The sequence below is a fragment of the Oncorhynchus kisutch genome, linkage group LG3 (genome assembly GCF_002021735.2).
Source record: "Oncorhynchus kisutch isolate 150728-3 linkage group LG3, Okis_V2, whole genome shotgun sequence".
NCBI classification, from domain to species: Eukaryota; Metazoa; Chordata; class Actinopteri; order Salmoniformes; family Salmonidae; genus Oncorhynchus; species Oncorhynchus kisutch.
This window is the reverse complement of record NC_034176.2, coordinates 76,575,883-76,601,137: the sequence shown is the minus strand read 5'-3', so window position 1 is coordinate 76,601,137 and position 25,255 is coordinate 76,575,883. Positions and strand designations below refer to the sequence as shown.

The window sequence follows — 25,255 nt, the reverse complement described above, 5'->3', positions numbered from 1 at the left end:
CACAGAGACCCCAAGGGATGCTGAGTTAGTGAATGACTCCTAATGCAGTAGGCCTTCGTCTTCATCTACTCAGCTCCACCTTCAAGTTGTTTTCCAACTGACTGCGTTGTTTTATTTATAGGAGACAAACAAATATTGTAGTTGAAATTCAATGTGTTACTTAGCACTAAGAGGTGTGTGCACACATTCTGGGGCCACCCCATCCTTTCACACTCTATTTTGGCAGTTAGATCATATACCTATTTAGTTCAGTCTCTGCTCTTTTCCAGACTCACAGTTTGCAAATGTCATCCCAGATTTCTGTCATGTGCACAGTCACAGTTTTACTCTCACTCCCACACAGTATTTCTCTGCTCTGTCTCCCTTGCTTTCACTCCTAGCTCTCCCCCTGTCTTTCCCCCCTCCCCCCTCTCTTTCTCTGGATCAGGCGTATGCACAGTCAGCACGGACAGGCATATTGTTTAAATGTCACCCTGGCTAGGTTGTGCTGTGAGCAGAGCAGTAGCCACTGATGTTATCTATCTGCCCTGGGTTATTGCAGGCTGTTGGGCTGTGTTATCGTCACTACTGCATTCGCGGCTCAAAGGACAATCATCTAATGTACTGTAGCTGGGGGTCACCGCTCATACTGCCTGACCACTGTTAACCAATGGATGCAGCCTGGGTAGTTTGACAGTCAGTGACCAACCACGGTTGACTGTATGAAGCCTATTGGTACATAGGCAACTGCATAAATATATGTGATGTGAAAAAAGAAGTACCTAGGACTATATAAAAAATGTAACATAACATTTCTGCAAAAGGCAATTCTTGTCTTATGGGACTAATATTAACTGATTAAGTAAGTAAACTAAAATGAGTTTAAATGCTTTAGTAGGCTATATGAATAGCCTTTTTCTATGAACCTATTGCACTGGGGGCTTTTTAATTCAGGTGGCCACTGGGCCACTCTCAATGTTTATCTTATAATTTTATCATTAAGCATGAGGTGCTTAATAAGGGAGCTTTATTTATCTAACAAACATGTGTTAGCATTGGCTAAGCCAGCCGCCAGGTTCATTGGGCCTCTACGGGGCCGGATGTACTATTTCAGACCGTCAGTGCGGTCAAAAGTATGGATTATATTCCTCATGCTCCGCGTAGGTCTAGTAATAATAACATCAATGTCCCGACAGTGCCAAACTACGATTCGGTGAAATCATCTATCAAATAAATGGTAGATTAGGCCTACCTAGAGCTGTACTGCACAAGTTATTTACAGCAATACAATAAAACATCTTTAAAACTAAATATTTAGCTATTTTCTATTTCTATATAACTCCTTTGCTCTTTTTGTCTCTGTCTCTCCCCCTTCTCTCTTTCGCTCCCCCTCTCTCACACACCGTAGTCGACATACAGAGTTCAACGGGAGGTTTGAGGCATCCCCACTCCTCCCCCTCTAGTCAGCATTGAGGGCCACAGGTGTAGGCCAGGCCAGCCCTACTAACAGTAATATACAGTACAGTATGCGTGCCTTGTGCGTCACAGCCTCTGTGTTTAGAAATGGTGGCAGGTAGCCAGCCAGTCAGTCAGCCAGCCAGGTAGGCAGCTCAGTTGTTGGATAGGCAGAACAGAAAGGAAGTAATTAAATGTGTTCTTCAGGTGGTCACTATTGTCTGATAATGATGATGTATCAAATCCAAGGCATTATTTGAACAAAATCCAAACCATTGAATAATGGTTATAATTGTGTAACGATGTGTAATTGCGCTATTACAGATGGTAATAGTTATACAATTGTATCATTAAAAAGCTGCTGCAAAATGTTGAGGGTAGATATATGGCAGAAATGATGAGCTAGAAATTGACTGTTTTTTAATGTTATTTCAGAGGTGGTTGGATGGCTAATTAGTACTCAGTGCAAGTCCTGCTTCAGTCAATGAGTCCTCCACTGTTCCAGCCCCTGGCTCTGTGTTGGTCAGCAGCTCTTGAGGAGAGTAGAAAGGAGAGCCAGGCCCTGAACAAAGCCCAGTGTGCAGGGGGTCTAAACTGAGACGTGTGCCTAATCAACCTGCCTGGATACACAAAGGGAACCCAGCGTTAGGTTACTACTGTTACCTCCAGGCCTCACACACACACTGACTGAGCCCTGTGTGGCCCTGGAGGACAGGTAGAGTGCACATACACCACCGTTCAAAAGTTTAGGGTCACTTAGAAATGTCCTTGTTTTTGAAAGAAAAGCTTCTTTTTTTTTGTCCGTTTAAAATAACATCAAATTGATCAGAAATACAGTTTAGACATTGTTAATGTTGTAAATTACTATTGTAGCTGGAAACTGATTTTATGGAATATCTACATAGGTGTACAGAGGCCCATTATCAGCAACCATCACTCCTGTGTTCCAATGGCACGTTGTTAGCTAATCAAAGTTTATCATAAAAAAATCAGCCGTTTCCAGCTACAATAGTCATGACCTGTGTTAGTAATAATGACCAGATGACCCTGACCCACTCAAGGGCAGGGTAGACCATGAGGAGAGCCTGTGCCGGGGAAGGAGAGGAGAAGAGACGTGAGCGGCCAGACCAGTGAGAATCCCCAGGGCTCCAGAGAGAAGGTGATGTCTGAGGCAGGTCGAGACCACCTCGGAGGCCTCTTAGCTGGGGCTGCCCGTCAGGTTGCCTGGGGCTGGTGGAGAATGCAACATGGTTGACCCTGGGCTGTGTCACGGAGAAGCCTATCCTACATCACCTATAGCAAAACTTCTCTTTAACTCCACTGCCAGGCGATTTCCAGCTATTATTAGCTTAGGAACAGCAAAGCCTCTTAGGGCTCTTTATTTAACCAGATCGGCAGTCTGATGTGGGGGCACTTTAGTTGTGTATGACGCGATCCACTTGCAGCCTGTCAGAAGTGGAGGACAAGAGAGGAGAGGAGCAGGGTCCTCAGGCCAGGCTAGACCAGGAGTAGAGTAAAGCAGCTGTGCTTTCTATTCATTGTCTGGTTAGATTATGAGATGTTCAGATGAGATAAAGGAGAGTTTAACTCATCTGACCTCATGTCTTACCAGGAACTTGTCCATTTCCAGAGGACTGACTCATATCTCGTATGTGGGTCCGTCAGTGTGGGTCCGAGGGTCCGTCAGTGTCAAAAATCAAAGATCCATTAATTTAACCTTTGAGCATGTGGGTTGGTGTGTGTGTGTGTGTGTGCGTGCACGTGTGTGGGCCAGAGTGTGTGTGTGTGAGGGAATTTTTATTATAGTTTGTTGATATAATGGTTCTAAAACAGGGACAGGAGGGTTGTGGTCATGTTGACCAGCTTTCTTAGACCTGTCTGATCCACATGCATCCCCGACTACCCTCTCCCCCCTCTCCTCCTCCTTTCTCCTGTTCTCCTCCCCCCTCCTCCTCCTTCCCCTTCTTCTCCTCTTCTCCTCCCACCTCTCCTCCTCCTTTCTCCTCTTCTCCTCATTCTCCTCTCCTCCTCTTTTCTCCTCTTCTCCTCCCCCCTCTCCTCCTCCTTTCTCCTCTTCTCCTCCTTCCCCTCTCCTCCTCCTTTCTCCTCTTCTCCTCCTTCCCCCTCTCCTCCTTTCTCCTCTTCTCCTCCTTCCCCCTATCCTCCTACTTTCTCCTCTTCTCCTCCCCCTCTCCTCCTCCTTTCTACTCTTCTCCTCCCCCCTCTCCTCCTCCTTTCTCCTCCTCCTCCTCCTCCCCCCTCTCCTCCTCCATCCCCCTCTTCTCCTGAGAGCAGGTGGTTGGGGTCTGACACCCCCAGACTCCCTCGCCAGGTATTCAGTGGCGGTCCAGTGGGCTAATCTGGTCTCAGAGAGGGGTGTGAGCCAGGGCACCCGGTCCAGTCCACTCCTCCCTCCCCCATGTCTACCCCCTGCCTCCCCCAGAAGTCCCCCCTTTCTTCTGTCCCTCCCCCTTCTGTCCTTTTCTCTCAACCCTCCCCCTCTCTGTCTGTAAACCTCTCTCCCCTTCCCTCCTCCCCCCAGAAGACCATCCAGTGTGATGAAACCTTGGCATTAACAGGAAGGTTTCAGATCTGAGGAGGCTGGCGGAGCTTGTTGAGCAAGAGGGTTTCAGATCAGTCATCTGAGGAGGCTGGCGGAGCTTGTTGAGCAAGAGGGTTTCAGATCAGTCATCTGAGGAGGCTGGCGGAGCTTGTGGACCAAGAGGGTTTCAGATCAGTCATCTGAGGAGGCTGGCGGAGCTTGTGGAGCAAGAGGGTTTCCACATCATAAAACATACACCTAATGAGCTCTTAGACTGGTCATGCAGAGCATTTTAACACACTTTCACTCACATACAGATTGTAGCCTATATGCTGAATACAGTACAGTCAGACTTCACAGGCCTTTCCAATGCCATGTGGAAGTAGGACAATGATGAGACTTTTGACAATAGCTATGTTTCCATCAGGTTGGCGACCAATTTTCATGCGAATATTCTAAAATCCACATTTTCCTGCCAGAGATGTTTCCATCAAATTGACTTGTTGTGAGTAAAAGGCTGTGAGTGATGATGTAGGGCAAATAAAAATGACTTTTGAGATTAAATGCTTATGTACCGAATGGGTTTCCATCACATTTTCAACTCTACTGATGGTTTTGTCACAAAAAATGTTTATTTTTGTAGCGAACGTGCCCCAGGGTTTCCGTTAGGAGAATGTGGTGCCGGACATTTGACCGGCGACATTTTAATTCACCGGACATTTTGAGAAATTTACCAGACTGCATATGCAAATAACATTTAGAATATGGTAATTAATATTAACAAAACAACGAATTAACGAATTCTGATGTGCACTTTGAACATTGTCCACATTTACTTTTAAATGTCCACATTTACTTTTCCACAGCCAACAAGATGAGTAACAAACAGCAAAATCACTAGCCTATGTCAATCTACTATAGTAGAAAAGTGTAGGTTACCTATTCTATTGGTCAGCTTGTCGAGAAAGAAATAGCCTATTCCAAACCGACTCTGGGACAGTTGTGGGACGATAGATCCCAAATTCATACAACCAGTATGCCTAGACTACATTAAAAAAATTATATTCAAATGCAATGAGTCTGATGCAACAGATCAGAAAGTTTAGCTTAAAATTTTAATAAACTATTATTTCTTCACATTTTAAGTGCTGCCATGCGCACAAAGCAGTTGGCTACAGGTGAATGTTCATTTCATAATGCAATCAGCAGGAAAACACCACTGTCAAAAGGGCACTTACAGTTTCATGTGACAGAGATGAACATACAGTGGGGCAACACAGCCTGGTGCAGTTCTACAATTTTGCTTCTGGTGTCCTTTGACAGCTCTTTGGTCTTGGCCATAGTGGAGTTTGGAGTGTGACTGTTTGAGGTTGTGGACAGGTGTCTTTTATACTGATAACGAGTTCAAACAGGTGCCATTAATACAAGTAACGAGTGGAGGACAGAGGAGCCTCTTAAAGAAGAAGTTACAGGTCTGTGAGAGCCAGAAATCTTGCTTGTTTGTAGGTGACTAAATACTTATTTTCCACCATAATTTGCAATGTGATTTTCAGGATTTTTTTTCTCTCATTTTGTCTGTCATAGTTGAAGTGTACCTATGATGAAAATTACAGGCCTCTCTCATCTTTTTAAGTGGGAGAACTTGCACAATTGGTGGCTGACTAAATACTTTTTTGCCCCACTGTATCTGTTAGAAATGTAGATAGGGCCCTTCCCACTCTATCTGTTCGTTACTGTGATACATTATTTTGTAGACAGTTCTTGATAGAATTAAACAAAAAGCCCTTCATAAGAACCAGAAGATCTTTAATGTCCCACTGCTGGGAAAATTGGATTGAGATCAGATGGCTTCACTGCTTCCTTTGTTAATTAGCTCATGTGTTGTGTCTGACTCTGTTCTTGCTGTATCTCTGTCACTGGTCCCAGACAAGACAGGGACATGACCATTTCTCTCTGTCTCTCATCATTGAGTGAGTGATGTTAATGAACTGAGCTGGCAGCCTGCAGTGTGGTAGGGTTGAGTATTAAATGATGGCTGGCCATGCCACCTCAATCATTTAGAACAGCATTTAAATGAGGGGGAGATGTACATTTACAACACAACAGGTGCCTCACACACACACACACACACACACACACACACACACACACACACACGTACAACACAGTCTGCAGATAGTTTTCTCTCTTTCCAGCAGGCTCTTGGAAACAGAATATTCAATAGATCTTTAATAACTGAGGTGCATTTGTGGACCTGCTCTTGTTAATTAATATGCAATTGAAAATGACTGCCTTGAAAGTAACCCCTTCTTAATATGTCTGCATTTGGCAGTGAATATTGGCTTCTTTGCACTTTAAATATCCAGGCAAATGTATTTTGAGTGCTTACTTCTGGCTAATGTAAACTGAATTGTTTTCCACTTTCAATTCATAACCTCCCAATGGATTTCTTTAATGCAATGTGATTCACAAAGTATTGGCCTACAGGTTTGTCTAACTCGATTTCTACCGTTGACCATTTATTGAATTGGCTACATTTATTGAATTGCGTGGGAAACTACCAGGGCTGTCCAATCCTGTGCCTTTTGAAGGGTGTTGTCACGATACCAGTATTTAGATTTTTGATACCAATACCAGTTTACTATCACAATACTTGATACCATCACAATACCAAGGGAAAAAGGAAGGCATATTAGCCAAAGTCACAGAATGGCAGTTGATGTCATTACATTTTTGAATGTATCCATTAATGAGTCAGTCATACAATCAATTTGGCTTTGGTAAAACAAATAACTACATGACAACATAATGGTAATAATTTATTTGAATGGAAAATCTCTTGTCTATTGATAAACTGGGTCATCAAGATTTAGCCTAGGCTTATTCACAATACAGATGAAATCATATTCAGTAGGATGTGTGCATGCCTTTTAGTTATTGAGCTTGTTTTCACTGATTTCACGAGACTGTAGATATCAAAACAATCTGTTTCTCTTCCATTTGGGACTTATTATATTGTACTGATCAACTAAATGTGCATAGAAGAAGTATTCTCTTTTTTGATCAAAGTCTGTGCTGTCTCTTTAAGACCCATGACGTCATTATCTCTCTCTCACACACACACACACACTTTCTGCATTGTAAAGTGTTGTATTATGTAGCTCTTGGACATTGTTTAGCGAACAGTAATCAACATTTCTACATGACGTTTAAGCGTGTTAACTTCTGTGCAGCGCAAGTGGTGATGCAGCCCAGACTCCCAGCGAGTTCCTCAGGACAGGCTAGTCTAGAGGCAGCGTATTGTTGTGCTACAAGGGGACTGCAATGATAGACTTGATCCTCTCTCAATCAGTAGATGCCGTGAAAAACATTTGACAGAAGTACCAATAGTAATACTAATTCTACTACCGAATCGTTTTTCAGCTTCTGGAATCGGAAAAGTACAAGCGTTTCAGTATACCGTGCCACACTACTTTTGAATTATTTATTTTGTAAAACTTGACTAGAAAGTAACGGAACAACACAAAGTAAATGTGTGTGTTTTTCCAGATGCTATGGAAAGATAGGCCTACAGTGTATGACTATCCAGCCCGATAGCAGTGCTTTAGTTAGTATATCCTTCCACATACTGTACGCCATGCCTTTGTTAGTGTGTTGTCTTGTCCTTCCTCTGAGGGCTCGGGGGGGCGGGTCGAGGCGGCACAGTGCAGCAGGCTGTTGACCCGCTCTGTTGTCCTCCTCCATACACACACACACACCATACATTCCGTCTATCCCTCCGTCAGTCAGATGCTGTCTTCCTCTGTCGTCACAGGATACAGCAGTCTTGTGACACTGACAGGCAGGCAGGGCCACTGTGGAGCAGCTATGAATAGACTGCTGCAAGTGAGAGGGAGGGAGTGAGAGAGGGAGGGGGAGAGAGAGAGAGAGGGAGGGAGGGAGAATTGAGTAGGCTGCTCCTCTCTTAAAATGTTCCTTTTTACACTCTGATTCTGATATTTCCACTTATCTTTAGCTTTAGAAGACTGTGGTTTCCTAAATATGTTGACGCACAGGATTTGTTTCTCTTCTTATGATCCTTTCAAAGTGTTTTTTTTCCCGAAGAACCAGCTTTTTTGCAGAAACTGTTTTGAAATGGAACTGAAATTTCACAACCCCCATGACATGAACTGGGTGTGTAAATATCATGATTATGTGCACCTTTGGTTAGGTTATTTGTACTTTACAGGAGAGCACAGCACAACTATGTTAAGTGATTTACACTACTGCTGCAACAGTAGTTCAAAGTGAACTGTATTTTCACAAAGTTAAATATTGCAAATTCTCTTCATCTTTGTACTAAGTCCTAATATTGAACAGAACTATGGAATAGAACGTGACATGGTGTATTTCTCGTGATGAGTCCAGGGGCGTGTAGTGACGCTGTCCTGTGTTCGTGTCCCAGTTAGGTCCAGCCAGTTTATCAATAACTACAAATAGAGTGGTGTTGTTGGACAATCGGTTGTTGTCTGTGAGCCACCTATCCTTTGTGTGTGTGCGTGCGTGCTTGTATTTGTGCCTGTGTCTGTGTGTGCCTGTCTTTGTGCCTGTGTGTGGCCAGACCATCACTGAGGCAGGGCTGATGTGTATTATTAGAGTGCTGGTGCTGCCATGATGACAGGAGAGAGCATGCACCGTTGTGTGAATTTGTTTCCTGAGGAGCGATGCTCATCGGTTATCCCTCTTGGAACCATGCCCGTTTTCTTTCTGCCTGTCTAAACACACACACACACACACACACACACACACACACACACACACACACACGCATCTCTCTCATCCCCCCGCCCCTCTGGAATGTAGGACTATGTCTGGTGGAATGGAGGTAGCCTATCAGTAGACCATAATGTACCTACTGTTGTAGATGAGGACTAACCTTGTTTGCAGCGAAGCAAAGTAACTCCTCCTGTGTGTATGTGTGTGTCAAGCCAACTCCTGTTCAAGACTAGCAGAATGAAAACCACAGCAATAAAGCACCAATAAAGGTGTTTGTCAGGGAGATAGTGGAGCTGTTTGCCTGGGTCTATCCTTATCACTCTCCTGGCGGTGCAGTGGCTCCGATCTCACAGGAATAAAGCACCAATAAAGGTGTTTGTCAGGGAGATAGTGGAGCTGTTTGCCTGGGTCTATCCGTATCACTCCCCTGGCGGTGCAGTGGCTCCGATCTCACAGGAATAAAGCACCAATAAAGGTGTTTGTCAGGGAGATAGTGGAGCTGTTTGCCTGGGTCTATCCGTATCACTCTCCTGGCGGTGCAGTGGCTCCGATCTCACAGGAATAGGGGTCAAATTAATGTTCTGTTGAAATAAATTCAGTTCAAAGGCATTGCCAGATCACAAGTTTAGCATCCTCCTCATATAATGCAAATAGGTATTGTATGGCCCATAGAGCGGTTATTGTGATGGTGACTTATGGTCCTTTTTCTCTCCATCATTCCTCTTCAGATCTGGAGCCTGACGACAATACGTCGTTCTACATCCTCAATGTGGGCCAGCAGTCCGTGGTCAACAACCAGTCTATGGGCCAGTCATGCAATGGCAGCATGCAGCCTCACTCCCACTCCCAAGTCATCAGCTCCTCCCCCCATCAGCGCCTGCAGTCCCACAAGGTGTTCGACCCCAACTATGAGGTCCAGGACAATGTCAATAAAAACAAATCCAGCCCTGCAGGTGGGGGTGGGGGGACTCCCAAAGCCTTTGAGTGTCCTAGCATCCAGATCACCTCTATCTCCCCCAGCTGTCAGCAGGAGATGGACGCTAACGAGGGCAATCTTAGAGGTAATGATGGGGACTACCACCATGGGGACCGGCCCCTGTCCAGGGACCACCTGTACCTGCCCTTAGACCACTCATACCGGGACTCAACTCTCAGCCCGTCCCCCTGCAGCTCCCTGTCCTCCAGGAGCTGGTTCTCAGACGCCTCGTCCTGTGAGTCCTTCTCCCACGTGTACGATGACGTGGACTCTGAGCTGAACGAAGCGGCCGCAAGGTTTACCCTGGGGTCTCCCCGCACCTCCCCTGGCTGCTCCCCTCATCCTGGGGTCCTGGAGGAGGGTCTATGGGCTGGGCATCAGCACCACCACCTTGCCTTTCACCACTCCCACTCCCTGTCCCCCCGAGTCTCCCCCTGCCACTCCCCACGCACCTCCGTCACCGACGAGAACTGGCTGAGCCCCCGGCCGCCGTCCCGCCCCTCCTCACGCCCCACCTCACCCTGCGGGAAGAGACGCCACTCCAGCGCAGACATCTGCTACCCGGTGGGCTCCGTGTCCCCACACCACTCCCCGATCCCCACCCCCGAGCCGTCCCCAAGGGGCAGCGTGACAGAGGACACCTGGATAGGAAGCCCCTCCATGGGCATGTTCCAGTGCTGCCCTTCCGAGGCAGACATCCCCTCCAAGACTAGGAAGACTTCCCAGGACCGGACATGCTCCATGGGGGGAAAGGGGGACCTGGGCCTGGACGACTCTGGGAACGGATCCCCCCTCATGGACTCTCCCTCGGAAGACACCTTGCACTCCCTGAAGAAGGACGGGCCAGGGGAACAGTTTCTCTCAGTGCCCTCACATTTCACATGGAACAAACCCAAACCAGGACACACACCCATCTTCAGGTATGTCACTTCCTGTACCTACCCTCTCAATCACAGATAGAGTTGGAAATAAGTGTTAGTTGGAGGATTCCCAGAATCAGGAGGGAATAAGCAGGGAGGGGATCCTCCAACCAGGATATCTGAATAACCAAGGAAGATATTTTGCAACACTAATCACAAGTCATCTTTAGCTTTAGTCAGCATTTAGAATGAATACACACTCATCAGAGTCATTATTATTACTAGGTCAAGGTAGAGTACATGAAAGGTACAGATAGGAACCTTTATGGGACCTTTATAGGATTAGTGATAAAGAACAAAATGTTCAGTAGCCTGTTTGATCCCAATAAGAGCATTAAGACACTGTTCGTACTACTATTTTATGATGGAAGTGGTTATGCAATGGCTTGGACAAGCCATTGGCAAGCATTCCTCAAATTTGAGCTTGCAGTCGGATATCCAGATCTCCGGAGTCACAATTATGTAGCCTAATTGAATTGGAACAGGGGAACTACACTGCACTTAGTCTGCACCTATCAGAGGTGCACTAGTATAATATTCAGTAGGTTGCACCGGTATAACTGTCTGTAGGTTTGACTCAAATGCTCTCAAATTGTAGGTTCTGGGAAAGTCACTTCTTTAGACCCACATGGGCTGAAACATTTAATGAGCCACAGAGACATGATGGCGCTGTCTGAAGTAGCACAACAGTGTAACATAAGGTTATTGGTGCCTGGGGGGAAGCACATGCGCACGTCTCTCTCTCACACACACACACACACACACACACACATACTTTTTATCTGGAAATCGGCGTAACCAGAAGCTCTTGATCGTCGTGACGCACTGACTTCTATCAGAAAGAGCGGGTTAAAGTTTCCCTTCTCTGCTCTCCCAATGTGTGCAGCAGATGAAGTCTCAGCCTTGTTTGTGTGCTCTGGCCCCTAAGCGCTATAAATCAGCACAGGTCACATATGGCTGAGGGGCCACACCACCACCATTTTACCCAGCCTTCCTGAAACACCACAGTCTGGCTGCCAATTCACAGACACCTTCCAGAAAGGGGTCAACACTGTACCTTGTTATAGTGGTCTAATGCCCTGCTACAAGAGTATATTCATATCTAGGATAAACCACTATTTACAAAATGATTAGGTCTTTAGGACTAGAGTAGGCTTCCACTGTTGGATGTAGTGAGTGCTGTGACTGTGGGGGGGATCTCTCCTGTCTGCTGTAGAAGGTTCTGGAAGTGTCTCCACTAGGGTTGTCACCATGATACCAGTATCGCGATACTCAGAAGTATCGTGGCAAGGAAACAAAAAATGAAGCAGACATAATTTCTTATGACATAACAGTCCTATAGTTGAAAATAAACCATAGAGTTTTTGAAAACAACCATAGAGTTTAGTCTTCTTCCTGTTTTTCTTTTACCAAGGAAAATGTGGTATCGTAGTATCGCCACACTGGTATCGTGACAACCCTAGTCTCCAGTCAGAGAAGCTGTGTCTGGGAGGTGTTCTGCTGAACAGATGGTCCTGGCGTCTGTCTGCTGGGTGGCTGTCAGTGTTCAGTGGCTGGTGGTGGAGGAAACAGAGGCATGGGGCGGGGGGCTCAGAGTCTGAGCCTCAGACAGACTGGTGGTGGAGGAAACAGAGGCATGGGGCGGGGGGGCTCCGAGTCTGAGCCTCAGACAGACTGGTGGTGGAGGAAACAGAGGCATGGGGCGGGGGGCTCCGAGTCTGAGCCTCAGACAGACTGGTGGTGGAGGAAACAGAGGCATGGGGCGGGGGGCTCCGAGTCTGAGCCTCAGACAGACTGGGGGTGGATTCAGGGAGCCCTCCCTCCCAGTCCCTCCCTATATCTTATATCTCCTATATAGTCCCTCCCAGATTTGTTTGCTGTTTTGACAATGGGCATGAAAATGACCATTGTAGTTGGCTATACTGCACAAAAAGATCTGTAACCAGGCTAGTCCATCCCACCTCAGGGCTAACCATAGACATACATATTCACATACCGGTATTCAGGTTGATATGACATTTAGAAAGGCTCTATGGCTCAGCACACGCATACTCAGGCTGACTGGATCTCGTTCAGGCAAATGAGAAATAAGTGCACTCAGGCTATCCGGAAGGCCAATGTTAGTTACTTTTTAAAGAGCAGTTCTCTCGGTTAAAGACTTGGAGAATAAACCCTCCTCACAGCTGCCCATGTCCCTTAATGTTGATGATGTGGTTGTTACTGACAAGGCGCACATGGCTGAGCTCTTTAATCACCACTTAAGTCATGATTCCTATTTGACTCAGTCATGCCTCCTTGCCAACATTTCCTCATCTCCCACCCCTTCTAATGCGACTAGCCCCGATGCTCCTCCCTCTTTCCCTTGCCCCGCTACAAAGTTTCTCCCTGCAGGCAGTCACTGAGTCTGAGGTGCTAAAGGAGCTCCTGAAACTTGACTCTAAAAAAACATCTGGGTGAGATGGTTTAGACCCTTTCTTCTTTAAGGTTGCTGCCCCTATCATCACCAAGCCTATATCCAACCTTTTTAACATGTCTCTCCTCTCTGTGGAGGTTCTCATTGCTTGGAAGGCAGCCACGGTGTGTCCTTTATTTAAAGGGGGAGATCAAGCTGATCCTAACTGTTATAGGCCTATTTCTATTTTGCCCTGTTTATCAAAAGTGTTGGAAAAACCTGTCAATAATCAACTGACTGGCTTTCTTGATGTCTATAGTATTCTCTCTGGTATGCAATCTGGTTTCCGCTCAGGTTATGGATGTGTCACTGCAACCTTAAAGGTCCTCAATGATGTCACCATTGCCTTTGATTCTAAGCAATGTTGTGCTGATATTTTTATTGACTTGGCCAAAGCTTTTGATAAGGTAGACCATTCCATTCTTGTGGGCCGTCTAAGTGTTCCTGAGAGGTCTTTGGCCTGGTTTGCTAACTAGCGCTCTCTTAAAGAGTGCATTTTATAAAGTCAGAAAATCTACTGTCTCAGCCACTGTCTGTCACTAAGAGAGTACCCCAAGGCTCGATCCTAGGCCCCACACTCTTCTCAATTTACATCAACAACATAGCTCAGGCAGTAGGAGGCTCTCTCATCTATTCACAGTGCCTTGGCGAAAGTATTCGGCCCCCTTGAACTTTGCGACCTTTTGCCACATTTCAGGCTTCAAACATAAAGATATAAAACTGTATTTTTTTGTGAAGAATCAACAACAAGTGGGACACAATCATGAAGTGGAACGACATTTATTGGATATTTCAAACTTTTTTAACAAATTAAAAACAGAAAAATTGGGCGTGCAAAATTATTCAGCCCCTTTACTTTCAGTGCAGCAAACTCTCTCCAGAAGTTCAGTGAGGATCTCTGAATGATCCAATGTTGACCTAAATGACTAATGATGATAAATACAATCCACCTGTGTGTAATCAAGTCTCCGTATAAATGCACCTGCACTGTGATAGTCTCAGAGGTCCGTTAAAAGCGCAGAGAGCATAATGAAGAACAAGGAACACACCAGGCAGGTCCGAGATACTGTTGTGAAGAAGTTTAAAGCCGGATTTGGATACAAAAAGATTTCTCAAGCTTTAAACATCCCAAGGAGCACTGTGCAAGCGATAATATTGAAATGGAAGGAGTATCAGACCACTGCAAATCTACCAAGACCTGGCCGTCCCTCTAAACTTTCAGCTCATACAAGGAGAAGACTGATCAGAGATGCAGCCAAGAGGCCCATGATCACTCTGGATGAACTGCAGAGATCTACAGCTGAGGTGGGAGACTCTGTCCATAGGACAACAATCAGTCGTATATTGCACAAATCTGGCCTTTATGGAAGAGTGGCAAGAAGAAAGCCATTTCTTAAAGATATCCATAAAAAGTGTTGTTTAAAGTTTGCCACAAGCCACCTGGGAGACACACCAAACATGTGGAAGAAGGTGCTCTGGTCAGATGAAACCAAAATGTAACTTTTTGGCAACAATGCAAAACGTTATGTTTGGCGTAAAAGCAACACAGCTCATCACCCAGAACACACCATCCCCACTGTCAAACATGGTGGTGGCAGCATCATGGTTTGGGCCTGCTTTTCTTCAGCAGGGACAGGGAAGATGGTTAAAATTGATGGGAAGATGGATGGAGCCAAATACAGGACCATTCTGGAAGAAAACCTGATGGAGTCTGCAAAAGACCTGAGACTGGGACGGAGATTTGTCTTCCAACAAGACAGTGATCCAAAACATAAAGCAAAATCTACAATGGAATGGTTCAAAAATAAACATATCCAGGTGTTAGAATGGCCAAGTCAAAGTCCAGACCTGAATCCAATCGAGAATCTGTGGAAAGAACTGAAAACTGCTGTTCACAAATGCTCTCCATCCAACCTCACTGAGCTCGAGCTGTTTTGCAAGGAGGAATGGTAAAAAATGTATAATAATTTCAGTCTCTCGATGTGCAAAACTGATAGAGACATACCCCAAGCGACTTACAGCTGTAATCGCATCAAAAGGTGGCGCTACAAAGTATTAACTTAAGGGGGCTGAATAATTTTGCACGCCCAATTTTTCAGTTTTTGATTTGTTAAAAAAGTTTGAAATATCCAATAAATGTCGTTCCACTTCATGATTGTGTCCCACTTGTTGTTGATTCTTCACAAAAAAATACAGTTTTATATCTTGATGTTTGAAGCCTGAAATGTGGCAAAAGGTCGCAAAGTTCAAGGGGGCCGAATACTTTCGCAAGGCACTGTATATGCCTGTCTTATACTCAGCTGGCCCCTCCTTGGATTTTGTGTTAAACTCTACTACAACAAAGCTTTCTTAGTGTCCAACAAGCTTTCTTTGCCCTTAACCTTGTTCTGAATGTCTCCAAAACAAAGGTCATGTGGTTTGGTAAGAAGAATGCCTCTCTCCCCACCGGTGTGATTACTACCTCTGGGGGTTTAGAGCTTGAGGTAGTCACCTCATACAAGTACTTGGGAGTATGACTAGACGGTACACTGTCCTTCTCTCAGCACATATCAAAGCTGCAGGTTAAGGTTAAATCTAGACGTGTTCCTCTATCGTAATTGCTCCTCTTTCACCCCAGCTGCCAAACTAACCCTGATTCAGATGACCATCCTACCCATGCTAGATTATGGAGATGTAATTTATAGATCGGCAGGTAAGGGTGCTCTCGAGCTGGCTAGATGTTCTTTACTATTCGGCCATCTGATTTGCCACCAATGCTCCTTATAGGACATATCACTGCAATCTATACATCTCTGTAAACTGTTCATCTCTGTAAACTGTTCATCTCTGTATACCCGTCGCAAGACCCAGTGGTTGATGCTTATTTATAAAACCCTCTTTGGCCTCACTACCCCCTACCTGAGAGATCTACTGCAGCTCTCATCCTCTACAAAAAACACCCGTTCTGCCAGTCACATTCTGTTAAAGGTCCCCAAAGCACACACATCCCTGGGTCGCTCCTCTTTTCAGTTCGCTGCAGCTAGCGACTGGAACGATCTGCAAAAAAAACACTCAAACTGGACAGTTTTATCTCCATCTCTTACTGACAGTTGTGGCTGCATTGTTGTTTCTACCTTCTTGCCCTTAGTGCTGTTGTCTGTGCCCAATAATGTTTGTGCTGCTGCCATGTTGTGTTGCTACCATGCTATGTTGTTGTCTTAGGTCTCTCTTTATGTAGTGTTGTCTCTCTTGTCGTGATGTGTGTATTGTTGTTGTTTCTTTTTCTTTTTTTGTTATTTCTTTTTTATCTTAATACCAGCCCCTCTCCCGCAGGAGGCCTTTTGCCTTTTGGTAGGCCGTCATTGTAAATAAGAGTTTGTTCTTAACTGACTTTCCTAGTTAAATAAAAGTTAAATAAAGAATGAGAGATGTACAGGGGAGCGGCTGTAGGCCGCAGGTGGTGACTTGTAGCACCAGACTGGGAGCCCCAGAGCCCCGCGGTACCGAGCAGCATACCCTAGAAAGGTTACGCTAATCCAGGCTCCGACCTCTGCTCAACCCGCTCCTTCCACCCGCCACAACGCTCAGGTTTCCTAGCTACCAAACCCGTCTTGTGTTACTGTGGCCGCTGGCCAGGGAAAACATACACTTCCGGTGTTATGTCGGTGGCATTGGAGGGTACGAGACAAGCCACTGTTACACCCACCTTTGTTTTTAGGCCTTAAACCTTTAGAGGCGGTTTCACAGACCTAGATTAAGATTACTTCTGGACTACAAAGCGTGCTCATTGGAGAATTCTTATTCAAATGGCTTCGAAGTCCAGGAATAGACTTGATTTGGGTCTGAGAAGCTTACATTTTTATTTAGAATAGTTGTGACTCGTGCAGTACATCTTTATAGCATGCAATGTGATCATATTCATGGGGGCTTTCCTCTGCCATGTGCTGTGGGGGAATCTAGGCTACCAGGACAGGCTGTCCTATAGCCTACTTTGATTCAAAATCGCATGGGAACAGATGCCAGTGGTAGAATACCCCTCATTGACCACAATGTTAGAGACACGTGCTTCTATCTTTCTTCAAATGTCATTCTTTCCTCTGGACAACAGTTTATTCAGTGAACCGGCTCCAAAGAAAGCCAGCCACCACATTTCTCCCATTTAGCCTGACTGATGGTGTTCGGAGTCAGCCAGCTGCCCAGCTTCCGATAGAGCCATAGAGGATAGGGAAAAACTGACTGACTCATGTTTTGTAACTCTGTTGAGTTCTTTTTGAGTTCCCTGGCCTTTAGCAAGTTAACATTCATTTTATTTGTGTCTGTGGTCTGCATGCTGTGTGAGGGCTGAGTAGAGGGCATTTCTGTGTGGCATGTTTGTCTGACATAGCATGGCCTGTTGAAAGCACAATTTTAGTTTTGCCACGACCTGCCGGGGCACATAAAGAAACAATAGGCCTGGTCACTAACATGGTTAGTGACTTTCTTTGACTAGCGGAGAAGGTTAGGCTAGCCTTCGTGGTTAGGCTAGTTGCTGTAGAGAGAGGCATAATGTGGTGTAAATGTCTGCCTGCTAGGACAGCTTACAGTGGTGTGTATCATTCCTCATACTCATAGACCATGGACGCACACACACCTACACATGTTTAATTTCTCCCCATTTGTACTGCAAAGTGCTGTTTTAGAGCAAACTGTGTCTCCCTGTAACTGTAACAGAACAGGAACACCTTTATCATGCTGTATGGAACACATACTGAGAGCTCCTGAACTGGCTCAATGTAGCCAAGTCTTTATAATTGGCTCAATGTAGCCCCGTCTTTATAACTAGCTCAATCTAGCCCCGTCTTTATAACTGGCTCAATGTAGTCAAGTCTTTATAACTGGCTCAATGTAGCCCCGTCTTTATAACTGGCTCAATGTAGCCAAGTCCTTATAACTGGCTCAATGTAGCCCCGTCTTTATAACTGGCTCAATGTAGCCCCGTCTTTATAACTGACTCAATGTAGCCCCGTCTTTATAACTGACTCAATGTAGCCCCGTCTTTATAACTGGCTCAATGTAGCCCCGTCTTTATAACTGGCTCAATGTAGCCCCGTCTTTATAACTGGCTCAATGTAGTCAAGTCTTTATAACTGGCTCAATGTAGCCCCGTCTTTATAACTGGCTCAATGTAGCCAAGTCTTTATAACTGGCTCAATGTAGCCCCGTCTTTATAACTGGCTCAATGTAGCCAAGTCCTTATAACTGGCTCAATGTAGCCAAGTTCTTATAACTGGCTCAATGTAGCCAAGTCTTTATAACTGGCTCAATGTAGCCAAGTCTTTATAACTGGCTCAATGTAGCCCCGTCTTTATAACTGGCTCAATGTAGCCAAGTCTTTATAACTGGCTCAATGTAGCCAAGTCCTTATAACTGGCTCAGTGTAGCCAAGTCTTTATAACTGGCTCAGTGTAGCCAAGTCTTTATAACTGGCTCAGTGTAGCCAAGTCTTTATAACTGGCTCAATGTAGCCAAGTCTTTATAACTGGCTCAATGTAGCCAAGTCTTTATAACTGGCTCAGTGTAGCCAAGTCCTTATAACTGGCTCAGTGTAGCCAAGTCTTTATAACTGGCTCAATGTAGCCCCGTCTTCATAACTGGCTCAGTGTAGCCAAGTCTTTATAACTGGCTCAATGTAGCCAAGTCCTTATATAACTGGCTCAGTGTAACCAAGTCTTTATAACTGGCTCAGTGTAGCCAAGTCTTTATAACTGGCTCAATGTAGCCAAGTCCTTATAACTGGCTCAATGTAGCCAAGTCCTTATAACTGGCTCAATGTAGCCAAGTCCTTATACAGTGCCTTGCGAAAGTATTCGGCCCCCTTGAACTTTGGGACCTTTTGCCACATTTCAGGCTTCAAACATAAAGATATAAAACTGTATTTTTTTGTGAAGAATCAACAACAAGTGGGACACCATCATGAAGTGGACTGACATTTATTGGATATTTCAAACCTTTTTAACAAATCAAAAACTGAAAAATTGGGCGTGCAAAATTATTCAGCCCCCTTAAGTTAATACTTTGTAGCGCCACCTTTTGCTGCGATTACAGCTGTAAGTCGCTTGGGGTATGTCTCTATCAGTTTTGCACATCGAGAGACTGACATTTTTTCCCATTCCTCCTTGCAAAACAGCTCGAGCTCAGTGAGGTTGGATGGAGAGCATTTGTGAACAGCAGTTTTCAGTTCTTTCCACAGATTCTCGATTGGATTCAGGTCTGGACTTTGACTTGGCCATTCTAACACCTGGATATGTTTATTTTTGAACCATTCCATTGTAGATTTTGCTTTATGTTTTGGATCATTGTCTTGTTGGAAGACAAATCTCCGTCCCAGTCTCCAGTCTTTTGCAGACTCCATCAGGTTTTCTTCCAGAATGGTCCTGTATTTGGCTCCATCCATCTTCCCATCAATTTGAACCATCTTCCCTGTCCCTGCTGAAGAAAAGCAGGCCCAAACCATGATGCTGCCACCACCATGTTTGACAGTGGGGATGGTGTGTTCTGGGTGATGAGCTGTGTTGCTTTTACGCCAAACATAACGTTTTGCATTGTTGCCAAAAAGTTCAATTTTGGTTTCATCTGACCAGAGCACCTTCTTCCATATGTTTGGTGTGTCTCCCAGGTGGCTTGTGGCAAACTTTAAACGACACTTTTTATGGATATCTTTAAGAAATGGCTTTCTTCTTGCCACTCTTCCATAAAGGCCAGATTTGTGCAATATACGACTGATTGTTGTCCTATGGACAGAGTCTCCCACCTCAGCTGTAGATCTCTGCAGTTCATCCAGAGTGATCATGGGCCTCTTGGCTGCATCTCTGATCAGTCTTCTCCTTGTATGAGCTGAAAGTTTAGAGGGACGGCCAGGTCTTGGTAGATTTGCAGTGGTCTGATACTCCTTCCATTTCAATATTATCGCTTGCACAGTGCTCCTTGGGATGTTTAAAGCTTGGGAAATATTTTGTATCCAAATCCGGCTTTAAACTTCTTCACAACAGTATCTCGGACCTGCCTGGTGTGTTCCTTGTTCTTCATGATGCTCTCTGCGCTTTTAACGGACCTCTGAGACTATCACAGTGCAGGTGCATTTATACGGAGACTTGATTACACACAGGTGGATTGTATTTATCATCATTAGTCATTTAGGTCAACATTGGATCATTCAGAGATCCTCACTGAACTTCTGGAGAGAGTTTGCTGCACTGAAAGTAAAGGGGCTGAATAATTTTGCACGCCCAATTTTTCAGTTTTTGATTTGTTAAAAAAGTTAGAAATATCCAATAAATGTCGTTCCACTTCATGATTGTGTCCCACTTGTTGTTGATTCTTCACAAAAAAATACAGTTTTATATCTTTATGTTTGAAGCCTGAAATGTGGCAAAAGGTCGCAAAGTTCAAGGGGGCCGAATACTTTCGCAAGGCACTGTAACTGGCTCAGTGTAGCCAAGTCTTTATAACTGGCTCAATGTTGCCAAGTTTTTATAACTGGCTCAGTGTAACCAAGTTTTTATAACTGGCTCAGTGTAGCCAAGTCCTTATAACTGGCTCAGTGTAGCCAAGTCTTTATAACTGGCTCAGTGTAACCAAGTCCTTATAACTGGCTCAGTGTAACCAAGTCTTCATAACTGGCTCAGTGTAGTCAAGTCTTTATAACTGGCTCAATGTAGCCAAGTCCTTATAACTGGCTCAATGTAGCCAAGTCCTTATAACTGGCTCAGTGTAGCCAAGTCTTTATAACTGGCTCAATGTTGCCAAGTTTTTATAACTGGCTCAATGTAGCCAAGTCTTTATAACTGGCTCAATGTAGCCAAGTCTTTATAACTGGCTCAATGTAGCCAAGTCTTCATAACTGGCTCAGTGTAGCCAAGTCTTTATAACTGGCTCAGTCTTTTTTATGAAGATTCAGTGTGTAGGCTAGTAGATGATGAAATACTAACATCCTAAATAGTTTTGACAATAATTGACCTAAATAGGTTTTTAGAACATTATTTCTCTGTTGGTTCTAGATCAATAGAGCCATAGACCAGCCAAGCTACCCAGAGACCCACTGAGAGAGACAGTTTGTCTGTGTGGATGGGCACAGATGGAGGGTTTATTTTTGAGTGCAGCTGTTCAAATATGATTGTGCCCTACATAGATAAAAACATACAGAGGGGGAAAAAAACATCAGCATGCAACCTCTCCTGTGACACAGCCTCATCCATACTACAGTGCTGAACAACACAACCATACATCTATATACCGTTTATAGTGTAAAACCCCTTCATGATTCACTGCTAGTTACAGTCCCTGCATGACCTATTACAAGTGTGATTATTCCAGTATGGTTAGCCTAATGTTGGTGGTAATTCCTATGATTCACTGTCTGACTGATGGGGTTGAACACACAGCCTACAGCCCCATTTAGACACTGTACTCTGTGTGTCACTCAGACCTAGTGTAGGCCTAGTGTGATCCTCCACAATGTTTCCAGAGGTCATGATTCAGCACAACCTGTTGTGTTCTCACTTCTTTATATTACCATATATAATGTGTCATTGCATTGGTTCTTCTATGTACTTATTCTCTTTGATTAAGGGCAGTCAAACCTACATTCCAGTAGCATATTTATGTTAAAAGCACAACCTCTTTTCCCTGACCAAATACAATTGCGATTGTTGAGTGGTTCTCTATACTAAAATTGACTCATCTTACAAGTAAATGCTCTTAGTTCTCAGAGTAGGACATGTGGGTGTACTGGCCTGGCAGTAGTTTGTAAACATAACTACTGTACTGTGCTGCCAAGGCAGGTTTGAATGAATCCAGCTGGCTTAACTAGCTCTAACCTGCCCCTGCTAGCTAATATTATAGAGCCTTTTTGTTATTCATAGGATGATTATGTAGTCACAGCGGCTCACAGGTAATGTCTTTCCAAAAGACAAGAAATGCTAGGTGATATAGGCTATATCTATTTGTTATCCATAGATCACCTAGGTAATGCCTAGGTGATCTGTATCTTGTTGTTATCCAAACCATCAGTACCCTTATTGTCTATGTTTCGGTCTGTCCCCAGGACCTCTTCCCTACCCCCCCTGGACTGGCCCCTGCCCCACCTGTTTGGCCAGTACGAGCTGAAGGTTGAGGTGCACCCCAAGGCCCACCACCGAGCACACTACGAGACGGAGGGAAGCAGAGGGGCGATCAAAGCTGCATCAGGTGGTCATCCTGTTGTCAAGGTAAGACCATATAGTTTATTGTACTCTTTCCCCTAGATTGTTTTCCAGACAGGGCTCAAAGGCCCCTGGCATCAACATTGTTAAAGCAGGTGGACCTTCCTCACTAATTCACTGGCCTAGTACATGGTCAGTGAATAACCCATAGAAATCACAATAACCAAAACATTCAGTTATTACCAGCTGGTGTAACCAACCTTACCTAATAACTGGCAAAACACAGGTCAAATGGCTCTTCAGGTCATAGTATACAGTATGTCATGGCCATTTTGTTGTGCCTGTCTGTTAGCATGATGCCTGACTGCCCTGCAGTGTGTTACATAAGGTAAGCCTAGAGGCGAAAGAAACGCACACCTATTTAGGCGAGGTGCTGGCTAGTGGAGTAGAACACATGTAAAATGAATGTAGAGCCGCACAGTCTTGGAGCTCAGATGCAATAATGTAATAACCTAATATCCAACGTTTAGACAGACAAGCTGTCTTCATCAGGGTATAATGACAAACACTGCGGCGTGACTAGTTTATATAATGTCAAAGGGCACACACAGGTGTCTGTAATCATGGCCAGGTGGGGCCTGATCATTGGTTAATTCTGATATATTAAAATAGCATACAAAAAACATAAATGGATAGTCTGATCATAGATACAATTTGGATACATAAGCCTACAAACATTAACAATGAACAGCAACATCACAATAATCACAAGAATGGCTTCAGATCAAAGTCTACGTTGAGACTGAAGGGAGCAAGGGTCTTTAAATTAAAGATCCATGCAGCCTCTCATTTTAACAGTAAATTGTCGAGGTCACCCCCTCTCCTAGGGAGGGTGACATTTTCGATGCCAATATAACGTAAGAACGAAATCGAGTGGTTTGTTTCCAAAAAGTGGGCCGCAAGTGGGTAAGTTGAGTTTTTGCACCAAATGGCGCTACGATACTCCGAGATTCGTACTTTTAATTTGCGCTTTGTTTTACCCACGTCATTTTAGGATACGCGATAACACCTTTGATTGCATAAGGTAAACTTTTCTGAATCTAACCTATACCACCAGGGAAACTATCACCTTAGTCATGTAACCATGATGTCAGTGTAGCAACCTGGACGCAGGAAGTAGAACTTAAGAAACTCTCTGATGTAAACTACAAGAGGCAGTGCAGCTCAGTTCAGTTCTGGAGGTGACCTGCATCTATACTGACAGTGACAGTCTGGAAAAGGGCTCCCGAGTGGTGCAGTGGTCTAAGACACTGCATCTCAATGCAAGAGGCGTCACTGCAGTACCTGGTTCGAATCCTGGCTGCATCACATACGGCTGTGATTGGGAGTCCCATAGGGCGGCGCACAATTGGCCCAGCGCTGTCTAGGTTTGGCTGGGGTAGGCCGTCATTGTACATCAGAATTTGTTCTCAACTGACTAGTTAAATAAAGGTTACATTTACCAAACAAAATGTTTAATTTCGATTGATAGACCGTGCCTTGTAGAATCAGGACTGTCACAACATGCAGTACCTCAACTGTCAATTTATACAGCCGTCTAGGTTACGGCAGCCAGTGCTAGTGAATTAAAGTATTATGTGTAAGTATTACCAAACAATAACCGCCCCACCCCTCCCTCTGTACAGGTAGAAAGGGTGAGCTGCTGCAGCAGGCACGCCAGCAGGGCAGGGTACATCATCGCAGTCACCGTACCCGAAGCCCAATTAGTTTGTCTGTCATGTGATACCCCAGAGACTGCTGCAGAGTGAGCCTCAGCCTGTACCAGACCTGGGTTCAAATAGTATTTGAAATATTTCTGTTACTTAACTTGTGCTTGATTGAGCTTGACTAGAGCAGTGAATCCAATAATAATAAATGCCATTTAGCAGACGGTTTTATCCAAAGTGACTTACAGTCATGCATGCATACGTTTTATGTATGTATGGGTGGTCCCGGGAATCGAACCCACTACCCTGACATTACAAGTGGCATGCTCTACCAACTGAGCTACAAAGGACAAGGTCCAAACCCTGTCCAACTACAACTCCACTCCAGGCAGGCTGAAGAAAAGGCTCCCAAGTATTTTGAAAGGGTTTGAATACTATTTGATCTGAGGTCTGTTACAGAACCTATGTAGCGCCACATTCCTGACCCAGGGCTCCCGTTCTGTTATCCAGCCGACAGCCAGAGCAGAGCCAGGCAGCGGGTGAATATTTTATGCTCAGGGGACAGGGATCCTTTGTGTGGTGACTGAAGCGGGGCGGACGGCATCATGGGCCATGACCAGTGGTGTGTAACCCAACAATGCCCCGGCTTGGACTGTGTGTTTTCATAACCCAACAATGCCACGGCTTGGACTGTGTGTTTTCATAACCCAACAATGCCCCTGGTTGGACTGTGTGTTTTCATAACCCAACAATGCCACGGCTTGGACTGTGTGTTTTCATAACCCAACAATAACCCTGCTTGGACTGTGTGTTTTCATAACCCAACAATGCCCAGGCTTGGACTGTGTGTTTTCATAACCCAACAATGCCACGGCTTGGACTGTGTGTTTTCATAACCCAACAATGCCCAGGCTTGGACTGTGTGTTTTCATAACCCAACAATGCCACGGCTTGGACTGTGTGTTTTCATAACCCAACAATGCCCAGGCTTGGACTGTGTGTTTTCATAACCCAACAATGCCACGGCTTGGACTGTGTGTTTTCATAACCCAACAATGCCCAGGCTTGGACTGTGTGTTTTCATAACCCAACAATGCCCCGGCTTGGACTGTGTGTTTTCATAACCCAACAATGCCCCTGGTTGGACTGTGTGTTTTCATAACCCAACAATGCCCAGGCTTGGACTGTGTGTTTTCATAACCCAACAATGCCCAGGCTTGGACTGTGTGTTTTCATAACCCAACAATGCCCCGGCTTATAGGGCAAACAGCCAATGCTCGGAGGTGGCTTGTCATTCCAGTCCACTCCCTCA

The 25,255-nt window shown here is 44.9% G+C and overlaps 1 protein-coding gene across 1 annotated transcript in view; it reads left to right on the top strand.

Moving 5' to 3' along the window:
* Nucleotides 1-25,255, top strand: part of LOC109883810 (nuclear factor of activated T-cells, cytoplasmic 3-like) — an 88,068-nt gene that overhangs the window by 17,290 nt on the left and 45,523 nt on the right. Inside the window, 2 exon segments of the mRNA XM_031815018.1 lie at nucleotides 9,460-10,627; nucleotides 22,141-22,303. Of these exon segments, the coding sequence (XP_031670878.1) occupies nucleotides 9,460-10,627; nucleotides 22,141-22,303 (1,331 nt within the window).